This window comes from Apium graveolens, chromosome 10, assembly GCF_009905375.1.
Source record: "Apium graveolens cultivar Ventura chromosome 10, ASM990537v1, whole genome shotgun sequence".
NCBI classification, from domain to species: Eukaryota; Viridiplantae; Streptophyta; class Magnoliopsida; order Apiales; family Apiaceae; genus Apium; species Apium graveolens.
This window is the reverse complement of record NC_133656.1, coordinates 234,447,074-234,469,907: the sequence shown is the minus strand read 5'-3', so window position 1 is coordinate 234,469,907 and position 22,834 is coordinate 234,447,074. Positions and strand designations below refer to the sequence as shown.

Genomic DNA, 22,834 nt, shown 5'->3' with positions numbered 1-22,834 from the left:
ACAAATAGTATATGTCAACATACTGCTACCGAAACCAAGACACATATTTTATTTGATTAATACTCCCACAGTTACATATTTAAATAATTCAAAAATACACAAGTTGTTATAGTCACCACACAAATGCCTATGAGAACAGACATCCTCCTAAAGAGAGCAAGCATAGTATGTATCAATCTTTGCGGATCCACTAACATCCGATTAGTTATCCTATGATCAGGAACTGTTTAAGTCTATAGTTGTCGTCTTCTAGATCTCACTATTATAATCGCATTATAATTCTAGAAGTTTTACTCTAAACTAAGGAACATCTTATTTAATACACTTTAAATAGATAAAGCCCATAATAAAACAAAATAAGTCTTTTATTAATTTCAATGAAATCAAATAGGAATACAAGAAAGTTCTTCCTAACTCATCATACATGATTGGATTTAGGACAAACACTTTCAAATGGGACTTGAATCATGTACTTCTTTAATTACTCAAACGTTGTTTGACTCTAATTAGTTCATGCGAAATATTTCACTTTCTTCACAGCCTTGAAGAATGGCACACACTTATCTCCGGATTTGGAGATGAACTTTCCCAAAATCGCGATCTTTCCAGTGAGTTTCTGAACGTTTCTTATGGAGCGAGGTGACTTCATATCCTAGATGGCATTTATCTTATCATGATTGGACTCAATCCCTCTTTTGGAGATCATCAATCTTAAAAAAATTCCAGATCCCCCACAAAAAATACACTTGACAGGATTCCACATCATCTTGTGATGTATCAAACTTCAAATGCCTCCCTCAAATATGGGTAATGTGATATGACTTTACAAGATTCTTGACTAGCATGTCATCTACGTAGACCTTCAGAGTCTTTCCTATGATATCCTTAAAGATCTTATTAATAAATCTATAGTATGTGGCTCCTGCATTCTTATGACCGAAAGTCATAACAAGATAACAGAAAATAGCAAAGTCAATGATGAAGGATACTCTCAGGATGTTATTCTTATACATCTTGATCTGATTGTAGCCACTGAATCCATCCATGAAGCTCAATATTTCATGTCTAGCGGTGGTGTTTATCGAAGTGTCAATTATTGGCGGGGAAAATAGTCCTTTGTACATGTGTCATTTAGATCTGTGTAATTAATGCACATCCTCCATTTTTCATTGGCCTTTCTTACCATCATAGGGTTGTTCAACCATTATAGAAATTTTATTTCTTCAATGAAACCAACCTCTAAGAGTTTTTCCACTTCTAGCTTTATGGCTTCGTGTCTTTCAGGAGCAAAACACCTCATTTTTTGCTTCACCGCCTTCCGATTATGATCCACATTTAACTTGTGAGTTATGAGTTTTGAATTAATACCAGGTATATCAGCTGGTGACCATGTGAAAATGTCGTTATTTTCTTGCAAAAACTTAACCAATCGTCTTTTGACATGTTTTTTTAATGATGCCTCAACAAAAATTACTTTATTAGGATCTTCCGGATCCAAGAAAATTGGGACTAAGTCCTCTACTATCTTTTCTCATTTCTCATCATTTTCACGAACATCCATGTCCTCAATGGGCAAAACCTGCCCCCAACTCCATATACTCTTAAAGAGGCCACGTAACAGCTTCTTGACATCTTCAAATCACCCTTCTCCTCTCCTAACCCTTTTCTCGTAGAAAACTTAACTCTCGAATAGTAGGAGGATGGAACCACCTTAAAATCATGTAGGAATGTCCTTCAGGGATAACATTGTAAGTCGACCCAACTTTGACAACTACAAAGTTCAACAAATGAGTAGTTTGTTGAGGTTCTTCACCCATTACGAATGGCAGTCTAATAGTTCCTTTCACTTGACATTCGACTCAGGAAAATCCATAATTGGCAAATCAGTTGGGGTTAGCTAATTATCGACTTATCTCAAATAAGATATCCACCGAGGCTCCATTGTCCACAAGAACTCTCTTTACTTGATTGTTCTCTACTATAAGGGTCATAACCAATGGATCATCGTGGGGAAATTTTACCCCTTATAAGTCAAAATCCTCAAATGCTAGTGATACTTCAATTTTTGCCAACTTCGGGGCTTCTTCTACTATGTGCATGACTTTTCGGGTGTAAGCCTTTTTTGAGTATCTAGAGGGCCCGACAGAAGTTGGTCCTCCACAAATCATGTTGAGTTCCCTCATTCTCTCTTCATAATCCTTTCTTCCATTATTTCTTTCTTCATCCTTGGTGTATCTGTTTAATCTGCCTTTTCCAGTCAGGAATCCAATTTCCTTAGAACATCTCCAATGATATTGGCTATAATTGGTTAGCTAAATTGGACCTGTAGGACAATATGTAAAATTTGTTGAACCTGTAAGACATTGTACTTCGATGGTATTAATTATATTACTTAGCTACATTTTAAAAATAGTATGTTATTAAAATTTAAATTATTATAAATAGAATATATTACTTCAATATGGTAATAAATGATTAGAAATTTTTTACATGTCTGTAGTGGTTCAACAAATATAGTCAACATACTTAATTTAAAATATATCAAACCAAACACTATAACTTATTTCGAATCCAAGAAATTTTAAGTTACTTACATCGAAATAAACGAGACCTATAAGATATAAGTGTTTGAAAATGTGGATATTGAGCCCCACATTGTCAAGTCATTTTGAGCCGTTCTTGAGTTGATGACGCTTGGAGTATATTCTCCTTCGTGAGAGCTTTCCGAGGCACTTTGAAACACTCAAAATGGTTAAGGGATGAATGAGATGTGATCATCCAAAGTGGGTCCCTTGAAGGTGGAAATATAGAAAGGAAAACTTGTATCCCACATTGAAATGGAAAAGGGATTTCCATTGCTTTATATAGCACAACACTTTAGTAGTGTTTAAAAGTGTTAGTAAGGTGTTGCTCCATCTCCTACGTGCGCGCGCAGGGGGGTGCAAATTGTGGGATTTCGAGGGGTAATCTGAGGCTTGCGAAGCCTTCGGGCTTGCCCGCGTGTGTAACGTGTGGACATGAATGTAGCAGAAAATTGGCCCGAATAATCACAGACTAGTTTTCCTAATTTAATTTCCACTAGACTTGGGCTCTTAAATAAATATTCATTATTCGCTATTTACTTTTATAAATACGAATATGAATTGATTTGACAGTTATAATTCGATTCAATTACGGATAATAATTGACTCTCGAATTAAATTTAATTAACGCGTTTAATTAAATAAGAGAATTAGTACACACGTTTCTCTAAGCCTATATATTTTCGTTATAGGGTTTAGGGTTAACTCACTCACAATACACAGACGTCCTCATAAACACAAACCCTACATCTCTCTCTGTCGGTGATAGTTTCGTGCCCGTTCAAGCTCGCTGAAGGTGCTCGTTATCCGTAACGCCGCCGCTGCCTCGTTTTATCCTGGGAGGCTATTGACTCGCACATAGGTGAGAGGCGAAATAGCTTTAAGGAGACAGTTTCAACTGGACTCGAGGATCTCTCTTTTGTTTATATCCTTTCTTTCTCTGTTTGATTTTGTTTACTCACGCACACACTTGTTTGATTTATATGTATTAATCACAGATTGTATTCACAATCTTAAAGCTATCTACTTTTATACATCTCTGACTGATACATTTGTATCTACTTGTTTTGTTGAGTAACAGATCGATGGAGAACCAAACTGTGAACAATCCGATAAACATGACGGTTGATCCCAACACACAGATCACTGGATCTGATGGGGTTCACCAGTAGGCGATTAACCCTAACGCACAGATCGTAGGATCTGGTGGGGTCAAACACCTGTTGGACATGTGCCTTCGGTACATGTGCCTGTGGGATACAATGTCATTAGGCAGTTTAGTGTTCCTCTTGGACAGATATCGGCAGGATTCACTCCTTCGATTATACTTGCGGTGCCTACTGGTGTGCATACACCTGTAGTACAGACGCACGTACCATATGTCCCACATGCGGTGCCTGTTGCACCTGTTATGCCAACTGTGCCTGCTGCACACGCTGAAAAACCTGAGAAGTTCAACGGAACGAACTTCAAATATTGGCAGCAAAAGATGCACTTCTATCTGACCACGTTGCATCTGGATCGCTTCCTGAAGGAAGAGGTACCATTGCTCACTGGCGAGAGCAACACGCAGACTTTGTATGTTGTGGATGCTTTGAAGCACTCTGACTACATATGTCAGAACTATGTGCTAAATTGTTTGTCTGACTCGTTGTATAACGTGTACAGCACAAAGCCAACAGCTAAGGCCTCATGGGAGTCACTTGACCATAAGTATAAAACCGAGGATGCTGGGGCAAAGAAGTGGATTGTTGGCCGCTTTCTTGATTATAAGATGGCAGACTCTAAGACTGTGGTCAGTCAGGTGCAGGAACTGCAGGTGATCATTCATGACATTCATGCTGAGGGAATGGTCATAAGTGAGTCTTTCCAAGTCACTGCTGTTATTGAAAAGCTTCCACCTGGATGGAAAGATTTCAAGAACTATCTTAAGCACAAGCGAAAGGAGATGTCTATGGAGGATCGTATTGTTAGACTTCGTATTGAAGAAGACAACAGAGGGTCCGAGAAGAAAGTTAATGTTGCCACTGAGAAGGCAAACATGGTGGAGCATGCTCAAAGCTCCAAGCCCAAGAAGACTAGTTCTGGTAAATGGGCAAAGCTGGCACCCAAGGGAGGGATTTCGAAGTTGAAATTTCAAGGGAAGTGCTACAACTGTGATAAGGTTGGTCATAGGTCTTCTGACTGCAAGAAGCCCAAGAAGCCCAACAAGAAGAAAGAAGCAAACATGGTTGATAATATCTCCAAGGAGATGGGTGATATAGACCTCTGTGCTACGATCTCTGAAGTGAACCTGGTCGGTTCTGATCCACGTGAATGGTGGATTGATATTGGTGCTACTAGGCATGTTTGCTCAGACAAGGCGATTTTCTCTAGCCTCAAAGCTTTCGATGCTGGTTGGAAGCTCTACATGGGGAATACAGCAACCTCTACAATTGAGGGTAAAGGCACGGTGATCCTGAAGATGACCTCTGGGAAGAATCTGACTTTGAAGAATGTACTTTATGTGCCTGATATTCGCAAGAACCTTGTGTCTGGTTCTCTGTTGAATAAGCATGGCTTTCGCATTGTAATAGAGTCAGATAAAGTTATTTTGTCTAAGAGTGGTATATTTGTAGGAAAGGGTTATGTAACCGATGGGATTTGTAAGCTCAATGTGATGTCTGTTAAGGACGATAATGAAATGAAGAATTCTTCTGCTTACTTGCTTGAGTCTCCTAATTTATGGCATGCTAGATTAGGACATGTAAATTATGACACGTTACGACGTTTAAGTGCAAAAGAATACATACCAAAACTCACTATTGATTCAAAACATAAGTGTGAGACTTGTGTTGAGGCAAACTTAACGAGGTAATCATTTAAACGTGTGGAAAGGAACACCAAAGTACTAGACCTAATTCATAGCGATATATGTGATTTAAAATTCGCTCCAACAAGAGGAGGAAACAAGTATTTTATTACATTCATTGATGATTGTACAAAATACTGCTATATATATTTGTTGAAAAGCAAAAACGAAGTTATAGATAAATTTAAAATCTATAAAGAAGAAGTTGAGACACAACAAACTGAGAAAATCAAAACGATACGAAGTGATCGTGGAGGTGAATATGTTGAACCGTTTGGGGAATTCTGTTCATTTTGAGTCGTTCTTGAGTGGGTGACGCTTGGAGTATGTTCTCCTCCGTGAGAGCTTTCCGAGGTACTTTGAAACACTCAAAATGGTTAAGGGATGAATGAGATGTGATCATCCAAAGTTGGTCACTTGAAGGTGGAAATATCGAAAGGAAAATTTGTATCCCACATTGAAATAGAAAAGGGATTTCCATTGTTTTATATAGCACAACACTTTAGTAGTGTTTAAAAGTGTTAGTAAGGTGTTGCTCCATCTCCTACGTGCGCGCAGGGGGTGCAAATTGTGGGATTTCGAGGGGTAATCCGAGGCTTGAGAAGCCTTCGGGCTTGCCTGCGTGTTCGACGTGCGGACACGAATGTAACAGAAAATTGGCCCGAATAATCACGGACTAGTTTTGCTAATTTAATTTCGACTGGGCTTGGACTCTTAAATAAATATTCATTATTCGGTATTTATTTTTATAAATACGAATATGAATTGATTTGACATTTATAATTCGATTCAATTACGGATAATAATTGACTCTCGAATTAAATTTAATTAACGTGTTTAATTAAATAAGAGTAGTACACACGTTTCTCTAAGCCTATATATTTTCGTTATGTGGTTTAGGGTTAACTCACTCACAATACACAGCCGTCCTCCTAAACACAAACCCTACATCTCTCTCTGTCAGTGATAGTTTCGTGCCCGTTCAAACTCGTTGAAGGTGCTCGTTATCCGTAACGCCGCCGCTGCCTCATTTTATCCTGGGAGGCTATCGACTCGCACATACGGTGAGAGGCGAAATTGCTTTAAGGAGACAGTTTGAACTAGACTCGAGGATCTCTCTTTTGTTTATATCCTTTCTTTCTCTGTTTGATTTCGTTTACTCACGCAAACACTTGTTTGATTTATATGTATTAATCACAGATTGTACTGACAATAAGTATAGATGCACAAATCATAGTCGCATCAATCAAACAAAATCATATTATTACTGGAATCAAACATAATGAGTGCACTTGTTTGATTCTCATGAACTTGAACATCTTTTCATAGTCGAGAACAAATAAATAGTGGAATTTGCTTCTTAAGGTTTGGCATGCATGCATTTTTTTTTGTTTCCGGGCATCGTTAATTATAAAATGTTCAATTAGACAGACCTTTATATTTGCTACTCCTAGAATAAATATCGAACCAGACGCGTAGTTCCAAAAATTGTGTTGCCAAGATGGAGGTGTTTTGGGGTTTTGAAGTTCTTGAATGTGGATGTGGTTGTCAAAGTGTTACTATTTGAACACCAAAAACAAAAATATTCATTTTTAGATTAGGGCTATGCACACTGGGCACAAAAAATATTTTTAAAATGATGTGATATTAGTAATATTGTTTTCGTCTTAATTTATATGTCTTATTTAATTTTTTATGGTTAAATTGATCCAAATTTAACTGTAAATTAAATATCAGCCTTTTATTAATTTTAAAAATTGAAAATACATATTAAATTATATTAATTATACTTTGTAATAATATAATTTTCATAATTTTTTCGATTATATAATATATGAATTTTTGGTCAAAATTGTATCAATTTAACTGTAAAAAATTAAACAGAACAGATAAATTGGGATGGAGCGAATATGTTATTTTGGACAAATCACAACATGCCTCCTGAAATTTTGAAAATGTTTTGAAAACCAATTTTAAATATTAAATATTTTTCTTTTAAGATGTATCGTAAATAATATTCTTCGACAGATTCAAGCAATAGTGTCCCTTTTACAACTGGCAAATATTAGGCAGAACACTGTACAAATAAGCTGTCAACTAGATCATTTAGATTAATCTAACATTATCTTTTTATTGTATCTGTGGGCTTATGGAATAAAGTTTCCTAGTGCTACAGCCTGTACTATCTCACAGAAACAAATTCCTACAACCAACAGCAACTGTTTTCCATTCTCTCCCTTCGGTTATTCTTCATTTTTTCTTATATGTCTACTGTTGAACATAGTAGAAAAAAAATGCCACACCATAGCTAATTCTTATAAACCAAAATACCACAATAGGAAGAAGGATATCTTGTTATCTAAAAAATATAAAAATATTTTGTAATCTAAAAATTTGTCGTTACTGTGCTTTAAAAATACCGACAATTTTAAATATAAGATTACAAGTTATGGAAGATTTCAGCTATGTTATTATACGAGAGTTAAATGAAAGTGAGACTTAAATGAGAGTTGGTCATGTTATTAAACAGAGTTACTCAAAACAACTTCAAACAACTTCCTCTCCACTCAATCGGTTGTTGTTAGTCATGCTATTAAATGAGAGTTATCTTTAAACAACTTTCGCTCCACTCAATTGGTTATAAGCTTTTAAAGATAGATAGGATTACGAGACATGTGAGCTTTATAATGTAAACACATAACTACTACTCCACTCAATTGGCTCACTCAATTGGCTGTAGTTTTGTTTTAGCTTGCATAATGTGCGAAATTAACGGAGAATAAATAAATTTTCTGCAAAAATCATATGCAAAAATTTGTATAGATGCCAAAACAAAAATATATACTCAGATATAAATGAGCTAACCAATTAGTTTCAGAGACCAGTCAAGCTTCGGAGATACAGACATGAATGAAATTTAAGTAATCATCGTTATGATTTGAGTGATCAGTAAAGTCTATATTTTTCACAGGAAGATTGATATACCAAAAACAAGGGATTACAAGCATTGAGGTACATGCAGCCATTTTATACTTGGAAACTCAGCAACAAACATAAACAAAGCTTATCATAAAGTAAATCTATAACTTAATACAGGGCATAAATATAGATATAAATATAAAACTGGTGGGGAAATGCTAGAAAAATGCAAATTCCAGATCCACATACAGTTGCGACATATCGTTTAAAACAGATAGTAAATTTTGTCAATAAATTTTGACATTCAATTTAGTAGAAAAATAATTGACATTCAAGATCCTTTGCTAAATCCTTCTCCTTTCTTCGTATGAAACCTGCAAGACAATGAAACATATGTAAGTTTACCCATGTCCACTTATGAAAACACATGAGAGGCCCAGAGAGGGGGGAAGGGCAGGATGATACAAGGAAAGGGAGGGAAAGTCTACCTTCCCATTAATGCCCATCAAGCAGGTGTTATACACTTTCAGTCTTCCGGGAGATATCTTTAACTTTTGCATCTACTTGATCCTGCAGTTGATGCACATTAAACTTCAATAAAAACTCATGATTATAGTTACTTTTAAGTGGTACCATCAGCCAGAAGTATAACGTTGCAATCCAAAAGGTTCGGTCAATAGTAATCAACAAGCATATAAACAAGCCTTCAGCGACGGGGCTTGCATGTAAGTATAGGAAGAGGGGCCATATAACACTAGCTTTCTATTTTCTGGTCTTCATTCAAAAGAATACACTAGTGATTTTAGCGGTATCACAGTTTCTTAGAAATCCACCTTCAAGTTTATTTTGTTAAAATAAATACCAACTTCGACATTAAGTTTGGACGAGAGGGTCTTCACATTGTTTCAATTTACACTCGAAGTCTCAAAATTAATAAATTTTATTAGTAAAATATAAAATGATATGAAGTAGAATTAAGAGAATAAAAAGTTTGATGGGAAAAGAAATTAGGTAAAACGATACAGCCGGCAAAACAAAAAATATTGAACTATATATAATGCAATACATGTAATGTATATATCTACAAGTGACAACCAATTTCTTTGTCATGGACCATAACCCTGGCCTTCCCCCAGGAAGCTCCACTAGTGGCCTCTGAGATGCAATGGTACTGAAAGCAAATCCTATATTTTATAACTTTTGTTCTAGCTCAAAGAGGATTAAGAACTCGTCTAAATTAACAAGATCTTATTTAAATTTCCCTATAGATAACACTGTATCAAACAAACATCCGTGACTCTGATTCTGCGCTCAGGATGGTTGAAATAAAATAGAGGGCAAATTATATGGAGGAAAAAATGGTGAAGAAAAGGATAAAAAGGGTAAGATTGAAAATTATGACAGTGTCTGCCATCTATGATAGGACTTGTGATTGATATGAGTAAGAAAAAGGTATCACCCCTCATTTCGAGACTACAGTATAAGAAATGTATATCCTGTGATGCTATATGAAACAAAGAAACAGAGTAAGGGAAGATTTGAAACTTATGCAGTTATGCACAACATACAATGAAAAATAGTTTAAGTTTTGATTCATTTCCACCTATTCAATTCCATCCAACCAAATACAACCCTAAGGTCCTGAAATTTCAAAAGTTTTTCAGAGTACATGGTTCATCCCCTTTCACTGATACTTTAACTAAAACCACAAAGTTTCAATAGCCTAATATATCAATTGAAGTTTGGTACAAGAACAAAAAAGAGAAATACTTAATGCTCCTTAAGCATGGCTGATGTGTCAATGTACTAGTGGATGATCGATAGTTATGTTTGTAACCAAAAAGGGACAGGAGACTGCCACTGCCACATCAGGAACATAGATTGGATATTGGCATCATTAAACAAGAAAGAATGTTTATATGAAAAATACAATCATAATCACAATTGCTTAAGAATATTGAAAAACAACATAATAGGGAAATAACACAAACATATTGAGATATTTCCGGTAATCCCGAAAGCCATGGTATGATCAAAGACCAGTCTCAAAGCAGATATTGTTTTTTTACAAAAACCAAATGTCCAACAGGGTTGAGTCAAAAGTAAGATCAAACATTTTGTTTTTTTACATGCTACCTCAAGTCAAAGTCTAAACTATAGTTTTCATTGTTTCTATACCTAACAATTAGAAACACCAACTACAACAATCTGTAACATATTTAAAAGATTTTCTTAAACTCAACACTTACAACTAAACCTAAAGTATCACAAAAGGATAGACCACATCATAATGCTAAATTAGACAACTCATAAGTTATTATTACTAAACATAAGAAAAGACTTGTATACATAAGACAAAGAAGCTTACCACTCCTCCTTTGGACTCATAGTAATCATCCAAAGCCCACTGATACTTTGACTGATTCAATCCAAACCAATGCGCCACATATCCATCCAAACTCGAATGCGCTGCAATTACATCACCATATATGATATATCCCAATTAATAAAACAAAAACAAATTTCATTTCCTTACACACATAAATCTAAACTGCAATAAACTCCATCTCAAACAAATTTTCGAATCAGCCACTTTTTCCAAATATAAACACGAGGGAGATAAGAGAGAGGGGGAGAGAGAGAGAGAGACAGAGAGGGAGATAAGAGAGAGAGGGAGAGAGAGAGACAGAGAGGGAGATAAGAGAGAGAGGGAGAGAGAGAGAGTACCGTGTTGTACTTTAGCAACAGCGTTCCAGAAGAAAGCGAAAGAAGAAGCGTCATCCTTGGGACTATAATGAACGGGAGGAGGAAGAACCGGCGGAGGAGAGCGGGACTGAGTCTGCGGAGAATCAAATCTCCTCGGGATCGATGAAGAAAGAGGCGAGTTATGATGAGAATGAGGAGTAGAAGCAGTAGGTTTAGGTGTTGGAGGAGGAGTTACAAACACAGTGTAAGGTCCGATCTTTCCGATCATCGGCGCCGGCGGTGAAGACGGAGCAGTTGATTCGCCATTAATCGACATTGTGAGGATGCAGTTGGAGATTTGGGAAAGTGAAGTGTGTGAGAAAGGAGGAGTGTACTTTTTATTACAGCAAGTAAGCAGTGTGTTTAGGAAAAGGCAGATAGATAGCACAAGATTCGAGGCGTGTGTTTGTTACTGACCCCCCTAGTCAAATATTTTCTAGATAAACTGCATTAGCTGACCCAACCAAATGACTGTTGTACAAGCACAAACAAGTGAGTGTATCTGTGTTATGTACTGTTGTTATAATCATGTTTGATGTACATTCATAAGATTCCATTTTCCTTTTTAGCTTAAAAACACCGTAAGTGGCGTCACCTTTTTTAAAAAAACAAAATTCAAACACCTGATATTGTGAAAACAAAGATTTAAATTCCGCTATAATAAAAAAAATTTAATTTATCGAATTCAACTTTCTTAAAATATTTTTATAAAGAAAGAAAACTAGAGACATAATACTTAATTCGAGTTTTTTTAATTTTTTCGTAAAAAAAGAAACGAGAGAGATAATACTATGCTAAGAAGTGTTTGGTTTATAAGATTCAATTCTTTTTAACAATATTTACCTAGGTTTGAAAGTACGGAAATATATTTTCGACTTTTTTTATAAAACCGATTAATTTTTGTTAAATTTGAGGTTTGAAGGTCTAGGTGTGTATACATTGTCTTATGTTTATTGTTGATAGAAGAGCTGCTTCAGATTTCAAAGAGTAATTTACACAAGTTAACACCAGCCTACTCAGTTTACTCGCTGCTTTTGAGCGAACATCTTGCACTCCCTGAAACTTTGGTTTAATTTATGCAAGTCGAGTTCTGAACTCCAGTTTCTGCAGTTCTGTCTTCCGTCTTCATTTAGTAAGAGAGACTACCACAAGAGGCTGTTCATCACCTAGCCCGAGAGGTTGAGGGTTCCAGGAGCAAGCTATGCCACCAAGTTCACGAATAGATCTTCTTAACTTGTTACATTCCTGCAAAATTTGGGCTGTGTTAGTTTGTTCTGGGTACAGCAAACCTTTTGCAATCTGTCTTCCAAGTATGCGGTCAAGCTCCTGCATATATAGCGCATAGACAGGGAGAGAAGAATAGTAGAATGCTTATCCGTAAATTTTATGATTAACCAGATTGTAAATACCATCAAGTGCATGCTGAACTCCGGATAGTCATTTCCAGGCATTCTCGCTTGTGCAATTGTTGTTTCATGTAAATATGCACTGCAGATCATGATCAAGCTATTCGGACATAGGATTTTGAAAGCACACACCTAATCTAACTAAAACCTTGATATTGATGCTACGATCGGGGCTCAGACAACAAAATTTTTCGTTAGCTAAATTATATATCCTGAAATTTCAGGGTGTTTCAAAAATAATTGTAGACTATGGGATTCAACCCATGCCGTTTCCAATTATAAAACTTGATCAGATGCCTCCAAGCAAACTCTATCCTAATATATACATTGTGAAAGGTGTTGTCTGACCTGAACGTTTAGGATAGGCTGTATGCGTAACCTTGTTACCATTTGGCTCCGCCCCTAGTCACCTGGCAGCTCTTGTATTAGCCAACAGTACTGGGATGCAGGCAAAGTGAAATGCATAGAAGTACAAGGGTTAAAGCTACATGCAAAGGGTGCCTATTTCTGTGGATGAGGAAATGATGCCAAGAGCATATATAGCCCAAAAACCAGAAACTCAAATGCAAACTCCAGAAACTGTAAAGACTCAAAAACTCAAATGCAAAAAACAGAAACTAAAAACTATTTATAGATATTTATAAATATTCTCTATAGAAAACTGAGTTCATGGTTACTCGCCCACGAATCAGCCTTGTGGTGCATATACAAATGATCTAACTGGAGCAAGAATTTCCAAGAACAGTTGAGTTTCTTACTAGATGAGATGTCACCTAATATACAGGATTTTTAGCCAAGAACGTATCCAGGTTGCCATCCACATGGCAGGATAACCATTTAAAGAACCTCTCCACTTACTGAATACATTAAAGTTGATAGGTGAAAAACACCCCTCATCAAAAGTGTATCAATCTCTAAAGCCGCTGTAGGATGCAAGTGAACCCCTTAATTTACAACTGAAAGCTTTGTATGAGCAGACATGCTTGGAGCCTTTTAATGCCATCAGAGTCTGAATTCTATAAAAGTATTCTAGTATAACATCTCAGCCTCCCTGATTCGGGAAGCAAGTCTCTTTAGAGATCTGTCATCGAAAGAATTGTCTATTTCCTTAATATTTGAAACAAAATCCATAGCTTCCTTGTATTGTTTTGCTCTACAAAAACCATCAACAATTGTTTTGTAGGTTAACTCATTGGGTATGCATCTGTCCTGAATCATATAACTGATCACATCGTTCACTTCTTGAAACAATCCTAGGGCTGAGAAGCCAGCCACAAATGTATTATAGGTAACAATACATGGACGTATACCTTTAATATTCATCTCTGAAAGAATTCGGATAGCTTCCTGCATAAGACCTTGCCTGCAGAAGCCTTTAATGACAGTGTTGTAAGACACAAGATCAGGATTTTCCCCAGCTTTCAATATTCTTTTTAAAATCTCCTCAGCTTTCCAACATTCACCCATTCTGGCATACATATCCATTAAGCTATTATAGGTGACGAGATCTGGCTCCAACCCACTGTCACGAATCAACCGGATCATTTCATGGGCTCGGTCATACATCTTGTTTCTTGCAAACATTGAAAGCATGGAATTGAATAAAACTAAATCCGGTTTATATCCATTCTTTAACAATTCCTTCAGTGCTCTATCCATACCAACTATTGACTTACACTTGAAATTTGCAAGCACAAGGGATCTTAGTAGCATCCAACTAGGATATATATCTCCATCATAAATTTGGTTTGCAATCCTTTCTAGGCCCCTCACATTCCCTCCCTTGGAGTATGACTGAATCATTAGTGAGTATGATGTCTCACTAGGCTTAAAGCCTTTGTTTTTCATGTCTCGAAGGAGCGATTCTGCTGCTTCCCAATCCCCTCGGCGAGCCAAGGCATTTAGAAGAGCGTTATAAGTTGTCACACAAGGAGCAAACCCTGCTTTGATCATCGCCTCATACATATTGGCAGCATCAACTTCTGATCCACACCTGCCATACGCACTTATCAACGTATTAAATGTATCTCTGTCAGGCTCAAAGCCACAACTCCTCATCTCGCGTAATACGCGGCTCATATATATCTGCATACCTTTATTACCACACGTGGCAAGCATTGTATTCCAAGTGATACGGTTAGGAGTACATCCATTAGATTTCATATCACAAAGAATTTCCATCATATCGTCTGACCGTGACTTTTTTCCTAGCATTGCAAGGATGGCATTGTATGTGGATACATTAGGAACACAGCCTGATTTCTTCATCTGCCTGAATAAACTCAGTGCCTTGTCTACCTTCCCTACTTTACCATATGCATCTATCACTGTTGTATATGTAATAGCATTTGGCATGATTCCCTTCTGGGGCATCTTGTCTATTATAGCAGCTCCTTCTTCACTAAATCCTGCTCTCACATATGCTGCAACAAGTTCATTGTAAGTCACTGAGTCAGGTGGGCAATTGTTTTCTTCCATTTCTTTTAGCACGCTTATAGCCTCTGAGTAAATGCCCGCTTTCCCAAACACTTGGAGCAACGAATTATAAGTAACTGTTCCTGGCACATAGCCTTGTCTTTTCAAGCCAGCAAAAAAACTTTTTGCTTCCTCCAACAATCCCTCTCTCCCACAGGCTGATATAACGGTGCTACAAGTAAACTCATCAAATTCAAGTCTTTCGCCACGCATCTCATCCAAAAGACTTAAAATTTTATCCCAAGACCGGCCCATCTTGCCATATACATCCAGCATTACATTGTAAGTAACCAAAGTTGGAGACATTTCCTGCTCCTTCATACTTTCAAACAGACCAATTGCCTTCTCATACTTGCCCGTCCGGGAATACGCATGCAGTATAGTCGTGTAAGCTCGAACATCAAGCTTATAATCCTCAACAGGTACTTCCTCAAACAATCTCGACGTAATCGAATGCTGAGACTCCCTCCCAAGAATCCTAACCATCAATTCAATAGACTGATCATCTAACCTATCATTCTTAACACCAAAATTCAACAAATTCCATTCAAACAAACAAACAGATTTTTCCCAATTCCCAGTAACATCTAACCCTTTCAACAACCCAACAAAATCAACATCAATCAACTCAAATTTAATACTCTCAAAATATGCATTCAAACTAGATAAAGGCTGTTCAAGAATCTCATACAAAACAAACTTACTTCTCTTAGGCAAAAAATCAAGCAATTCATCATCAACCAGCTCTAAAGCTTCAATCTTTGTCTTTTCAAGAACATGGGTAGCAACAGAACCACTTTTCACAAAATGGGCACCCTCAAATTCTTGATATTTCAAACTTTTATCACTTTTTTTGACATGGGTATTGCCAATTTGAGCTGATTTAACAAATTTTGACTTGTGGGTAGTGACAGGAGGTGGAGAAGATAGATACAAAAGATGTTTAAGAAGAGGGTCTAATGGGAAAGAAGGTGTAGAAGGAGATTGAGGAGAGATAGGAAGTGTAGTGGGATTGAATTTGAAGCTTTTGCTTGATTGTGTTGATTTTGATGGTTGATTTGGAAATGTTGGTCTGTTTGGAAAGAGGGTTCCTTCCATTGAACAATTTCTTGAAGATTAAAGCATTGTATGTATAAAAAAACTTGAGGGTGATTTTGTGCAAAAGGTGTGATTTTCAGTGAGTGGATATGTGGGAATTTTGGTAAAAACTAAAGATAGAGTTGTGTGCTTGTGTTCTGTGAAAATATAATTGTGCGTCCTACTAGAGCATATCAAATGGTTTGCTAAAATTATACTCCAATCAATGGTCAGTTAAAATTTGTCATATTTCAATCGCATTTTTTATTATTATAATGATTGGTTATATAATAAAAATAATATTTTATTATTGCTATGTAAATAAAATAAAAGATGAAAGCGTATATTTGTATTTTTTTAAATAAACGTAGCACTTGCATTATTTAGATATAATCATAAAAAAGAGCCTACGAAATATATTCCAGATAACTATCAACCCACTCATTCCAACCTGACATAAAAGGTGTTGCTTGAGCAAACGTATAGGTCACTCCATTCGCAGATTTATGATAAAAACAACTAGCACGTTTTTTTATGTGCGTACATAATTCAACGCAATCAAGAACAATAATATGGAAATAAGATTTTTATGGGGGTCGTTTACAAGCATTTGCTACTTGCTTCGCATCCGTTTCAAATACGTAGTCAAGGCCTTTCACCCATGATAATGCCTTTTTAAGACTGAACGTCTCGCTTCCCTTGGTTGCATGTGAACTCTAACCTTCGAGCTTCTAGCTTGTAAGAAACGACCTTGATCATCTCGAATTACTGCTACAATACCAACACATCTCAAGTCCTCGAACGTTGCTGCCTCAACATTTACCTTAACCCACCCCTCATTTGGTCTACTACAATGCCTATCAGACACATTCGTAACTGGTTTGTATCTACCCTCTTGCGTTTGTGCTTTTTTCCAATCATTTAACAAATTTATTGCTGATGCTCGAACTCCAAACACGAACATAGTCACCTTGTTCCAAACTCATTATTTTTTCGATTCCACAACCCCCCAACATAACATGAAAATAACCATAATCTGCTCTCGTGTGCATTGCTGAACACAACTCTGAAAAATGTCATAAAACTCATCATTTGTCTGTACATGTATCATATTCACTAAGTTACTCCCTTCTCACACTGTTCTTGCAAATAGACATTCAAATATAACATGAACTAAGGTCTCCCTATCTGTTCTACACCATTGACAGGTAATATCGATATTCACTCTTTTACTTGCTAAGTTCACAGCCGTTAGAATGCATGACTGCCAAGCCCCCCACAAGAAGTTTGCAATCTTTCCTGGAATCTTTAACGACCGTAACTTTTTCCAGACATTAGTTTGGGGCATAATACATTTACCCTGTAGCTTATGGTAACAGCTTTTCACCAAGAAAATGCCCTTTTCATCTAAAATTCAAAGCCACGAGTTCTGCGTTGGATTCATATGTAAGGGTATTCTTTTAACGAGCTCAACATCCCTCTCATTTAAAAGGTCATTTATCACTTCAATGTCCCACTCATTTTCTTAATCAACCATCAAACTCCTCACTACAATATTTTTAATTCATCTGGCATATATGTCGTTATACACCCATTCTCCACATTGACAACCATTGAATTTTCCATACTTTTGTACTATCTCCATTTTCTATTCTTTTCCTACATCGCTGTTTTACCACTTCATGTTCTGCTAAAATGCTTTGCCACAATTATCTCGGGTTATTTTCTAATTCAACATTAAGGAAATCTGTTTTCGGATAATACTTTGCCTTCATCAACTTGGTCACCAAGGGATTCTTGTTATTTATCAGCCTCCATCCATGTTTCGCTAACATGGCCAGATTAAATTTATTTAGCTTCCTAAACCCCAGCCCTCCATTTTCCTTACTCGAACACATATTTTCCCACGCCATCCATCGAATGCCCTTGTTACTCCCCCCATTACCCCACAAAAAATCGTTCATTTTACGGTAGATACCTGTGCATATCTCCGTTGGCAGTAGAAATAGGCTCATCCAAACAATTTTGTACTAATTGTGCAGCTGTTTTTAACAACGTAAGTTTACCAGCCTTTGATATATGCTTATTACTCCAACTTTGCAACTTTTGTCCCACCCAGTCTAGTAGAAAATTAAACACCTCATTCTTTCGCTTACCAATTCTCATAGGCACTCCCAAGTACTTCCCTGGTTCACTTACTTCTCCAACTTCAAGAATTTTACCGACTCTGTTTATCACGCCTGCTTATGTATTCGGGCTGAAAATCTGTTAGGAATATGTGTATTAGTTTGATGATAAGTTAAACAAAACACTTAAGTAGAAATCTAGTGTTTGTAGCCTCAACGGATAAGACCATCTTGGCTATCCGTTGAAGGAGTAGCTTTACTTAGCAATAAGTTTAGTATTGTAGCACATTTCATTCTCTGGATTCAAGTTGTAATTCTTAGATGTTGTAGGAAAATATCAGTCATGTTGACTACTAGTGGATATGCAAATAGGAGGGGTAACTGTAAATATTTAATGCCTTGTAATTTTGTATAAGTGAAGAAGTATCAACTGATATTGAAGACCTTCAACGGATAAGAAACAAAGCTTCAACGGATGTCTCTAATGCTTCAACGGATAATATCCATCAACGGATAAGTGCTTCAACGGATAAAGACTTCAACTGATAATGCATCAACGGATAAAGCTTCAACGGATAAAGCCTCAACGGATAAGGCATCAACGGATGAAAGCTTCAACGGATGCTTAGTTCATTAGCAGTTGATAGTGACAATTCATAAGCTGACAGAGGCACATGGGTTGACAGAGACAAACTGGAATGTGGAAGCCTCTAGGAGGAATCAAGAAAATGCAGCATTTCCATTCTGATGCAAACAAGGAAGTATTCAAAGATCAACAGCCAAACCTAAATTGCATTTGATAGAGAAATGAAGAAGAAATATGTGAAGAACCTTTTTAATTGTATTTTACAGTTTTGTCTTCACTTGTAAACTTGGTGATATATAAACCAAGTAGCAGCTAGTAATTAGATAAGAATTTTTCCTGAGCTGTTTAGAAATATCCAGAGAGAAAATCATCTAGTTTGTACTAGGAAGCAGCTGTGATTTAATTCTTTGAATCACAGATTTTCTGAAATAACACATCTCTGGTGGAACAACAAATCCACCAGAAAAGTTTTTAAGATCCTTGTGTTCTTTACATTTGTGTTTGAATATATATCTGTCTGCATTGGCTTCAAGCAATTCTCACACACTTGTTCTCAAAAACACTTAGCCTTGAAAAACTGCTCAAAACTTGAAAAAGTTTTGAGATTTACATTCAACCCCCCTTCTGTAAATCTCATTGTTAGTCCACTGGGAATAACAAAATCACACTTAATTTACTATAATTTATAACTTGGCATGACAACTTCTCATACCTTCGGATAATATTCTTCATGTCATTGCTTCTATTTCCGTTGATTTGAAAAAAAATAGCAATCATCTGCAAAAAGAAGGCGGGAAATAGATGGTGCCCCCCGTGAAATACGACATTCATGAAATTAACCCAATAACTTCATTTCTACGAAGGATCGAACTAAGGCCCTCTACATATATTCTGTACAAGTAAGGGGATATAGGGTCCCCTTACCTGATCCCTCGCTCCAGGTAAACTTCACCAAGTTCAACTTCATCCTGCACAAAGCTCTAAGACACAGTCTTTACACATACCTTAACTTTATCTATCCGCACTGGTTAAACCCAAATTTTTGTAACATTTCCTCAATAAATTTCCATTCATTATACTTTTTAATCCCATAATCATCTCTCCTGGTTCTATATTTTGTAAATCCCCTCTGCATTTTTTAATTTTCTCATGCAAGCCTTTTACTTTTCCTCCACCCAATCTTCCAGTTTCATACTAACATAATTCATTTTCTCCATTATATATGTTGCACCTTCCATATGCCAGCTATTTTGGATTAAATTTAGATACTCGGATTCATGAATCCACATATTTTCAAACCGGGACCTTTTATTTCTTGGAACATAAACCATTCTTTTCAGCTGTAAAAGTAGAGGAAGATGATCGGATTTAGAGACATCCAACACTTGCACTTCCGCTTTTGGGAACAAAACGCCACCCTGATTCGCTAGGCCTCTGTCTAGGCGTTCTTGCACCCACCCTGCAGTTCCCCTCGATTTCTCCCAAGTAAATTCGTTTTCTTTAAAGCCCAAGTCCACCAAACCACAATCGTTAACTGCATCAGAAAAGCCTTTTAAAAGATACCTCGGTTGAACTCTACCTCGCTTCTTCTCATGAACAAAAAGCATATCATTAAAAATCTCTATCATACACCACAGAAGGTTCGATATTGATGCTAGTCCTCTCAACATATCCTATGATTCCATACGTCTATTTCTCCCCGGGCACCCCTATATCTCCACATGTTCACAATAAACCTAAAATCTATATAATGATTACAACTACCCTTTATTTCCTTTCGCTCATCATTCCTCCACAAAAGAGCAAGACCACCTTCCTTGCCTTGAGACTCCATCACTAAATTTTTTTTAATTTTTTTCTTGTAAATAAAAATGTAATGTTCAAATTTTTATACAAAAATAATTAAAATTAAATTATGGAACTATATTTTATAATAGTCTTATAATGCGTGTAAAACATGGTAAAAAAACTGTAAGAAAATGAGTGGGACAGAAGGGGTAATAATACTAAAATCAAGTTTAAAATATCATAATTTTATAATAAAACTTTATTTGTTTTTTTCTCTTTTCAAAATTCAAATAAATTTTTAATGGTTCATAATTTTAGTTACTTTTTAAATTAAACCATATTTTTTGAAATTTGAATGCGTCGATCATACATGAAAATATCACAACTAATTTTAAGTATTTCTAAGATCAAGTCAACATAAGGGCACTTTTCATTTATGAGTGAATATTCAATACTATGTTGACAACTCATCATTCGGGAATGATTTCGGGAATGAATGTTGGTACTTTAGCATTTCTCTTATCTCATAATCAATCTTTATGTGTTGTCATTTTTTTTCAAAATTAAAATTCTTACTCATTAACGTGTATCTAATCATTAATCGTATGAATTCAGTATTTTATTTCTCTCAATTGTCTCTCTCATCTTTTTCTTATTCCTGGTCTTTTATTTTCCTCTCATTCTTCATGACTATTTTTCTTTTATTTTGATTATTAACTGTGGGTTTATATTGATGTTGAATCTCTTAGTTGTGAACTAATTTGTATGAGGGTTTACATTGATGTTTAATCTATTAGTTGTAAACTGATTTGTATGTGTGTCATTTGTTGCAGATTGTTCGAAAAGAATTCATCTATGAAATTCAGGTTATCAACAAAATCATGTTTTTTTGTTTATATGTGATTTTTTCATATTGTGACTATTTGTGTTTGTGTTTAGTGTATAACTTATCATTTATTTTACCTTTATTTGTTTAAATTTATAAAAATGAAGATGAATCTTTAACTCAAATATTGAGATATTGTACGTGTGTCTTATTTTCTTTCCACTGTCGTAATAATTTAAATATAATTTTTGTTCTAATTCATCTCCCTACATCATTTTTAAGTAGAATTAAAGGTAGGAAGAAGGTAAAAAATGTCAAAACATGCTAAGAGACAAAAAAGTATCTATATGCAAATTCAGTATATAGTTTTTTTGTCATAAGATTCAGTAAATAGTTTGAAAGTACAAAATAGAATTTATGGAAAGGTCTTAACATTTTTAGTACGATTTGATATACGTAGTTTATTTTGAAAGTTTAAGTCTATATATTTTATAATATCCGGAAAATTAGCATATTGTATTTTATGAATAAGTGTGAATTTGTGTGGAATTAAAATGATTATATGAATTTACTTTGTTTCAATTTAATGTGCATATAAATGGTATATATATTGATGTTGATATAACAACCAAACGAAAGTTTGATCGATACTAGTTATCGTGTGATATACTTAAATGATTACGTGTATTATTTTATTGGAAAATGATTATTTATGAGGAATAAAGAAAAATGAATGAGTTATGATTTTTATGGGAAAGTATGTGAATACATGATGATGTGATCGCATGTATTAATTGGGTTGAACGAATAAAGTGAAGAAATGATCGATAAATGTTATTGGATTTTATTTATATGTAGAAAATAGAAGAGTGATTATAGTTAAAACTTAATATAAAAATTAAGTGAAAGCATGAGGTTTGATTGTGGAATGTGTGAATACGTGTCATATGATTTGTACGTGTTTGATTAAATGATCGATGTGTTTTTATTATGGGTTTTATTATGTAAAAATATGATTATGTGAGCCTTTAAACATTTTTATAAACTAAGTGTGATATGATAATATGATAAGATTTTTTGTATTGTCTCTGGAATACCTCTAGACACTTTATAAAGATGATAGTTGAATTAATCTTGGGGTTTGGTAGTTTTAATTGCTTTTAAAATCATTATTTGATTTTTGAGTAATAACTTGCCAAATTTGTATCTATACGCTCTAAAATTATTTTTAAAAATACGGGGAGAAAGATAATTTAATTCTCTACATTTTAAAATAAAATTTCAATTTTTACAAATTTGTAATCTCCCGTTATTAAATTTACAAGTTCGTTTTCATGATTTTCAGAATTTTGGTAAATATAAAGAAAAATCAGATTTTAAATGACAAAAGACTAAAATGGCCTTGGGCTCTACTTTCAAAAACCAGCAGGCCCCTTTCTCATCGTCAGTTAGC

General features: G+C 35.5%; 3 protein-coding genes across 3 annotated transcripts; all 3 read right to left on the bottom strand.

Annotated features, from left to right (window-relative positions):
- Window positions 1-8,482: 8,482 nt before the first annotated feature.
- Window positions 8,483-11,534, bottom strand: LOC141688817 (uncharacterized). The gene is made up of 4 exons (XM_074492927.1): window positions 11,080-11,534; window positions 10,721-10,821; window positions 8,841-8,922; window positions 8,483-8,726 (listed from the first exon to the last, which is right to left on the bottom strand). Exons 1-3 carry the CDS (start codon window positions 11,372-11,374, stop codon window positions 8,869-8,871), a joined length of 450 nt encoding a protein of 149 aa, XP_074349028.1. The 5' UTR covers window positions 11,375-11,534; the 3' UTR covers window positions 8,483-8,726; window positions 8,841-8,868.
- A 1,582-nt stretch (window positions 11,535-13,116) lies between these two features.
- On the bottom strand, window positions 13,117-16,229 carry LOC141689370 (uncharacterized). The gene has a single exon (XM_074493645.1). It carries the CDS (start codon window positions 16,074-16,076, stop codon window positions 13,533-13,535), a length of 2,544 nt encoding a protein of 847 aa, XP_074349746.1. The 5' UTR covers window positions 16,077-16,229; the 3' UTR covers window positions 13,117-13,532.
- Window positions 16,230-19,927: 3,698 nt separating this feature from the next.
- Window positions 19,928-20,437, bottom strand: LOC141692052 (uncharacterized). Its single transcript, XM_074496795.1, has one exon. It carries the CDS (start codon window positions 20,435-20,437, stop codon window positions 19,928-19,930), a length of 510 nt encoding a protein of 169 aa, XP_074352896.1.
- Between the last annotated feature and the right edge of the window lie 2,397 nt (window positions 20,438-22,834).

What these genes read in the sequence shown, in the direction of transcription:
- LOC141689370 (XM_074493645.1), bottom strand. Translation starts at nt 16,076, where the DNA reads ATGGAAGGAACCCTCTTTCCAAACAGACCAACATTTCCAAATCAACCA.
- LOC141688817 (XM_074492927.1), bottom strand. Translation starts at nt 11,374, where the DNA reads ATGTCGATTAATGGCGAATCAACTGCTCCGTCTTCACCGCCGGCGCCG. An exon ending in TGTTGCTAAAGTACAACACG is followed by an intron (nt 10,822 to 11,079) that starts GTACTCTCTCTC and finishes ATGTAATTGCAG; the next exon opens with CGCATTCGAGTTTGGATGGA. An exon ending in ATGAGTCCAAAGGAGGAGTG is followed by an intron (nt 8,923 to 10,720) that starts GTAAGCTTCTTT and finishes CATCAACTGCAG; the next exon opens with GATCAAGTAGATGCAAAAGT.
- LOC141692052 (XM_074496795.1), bottom strand. Translation starts at nt 20,437, where the DNA reads ATGTTGAGAGGACTAGCATCAATATCGAACCTTCTGTGGTGTATGATA.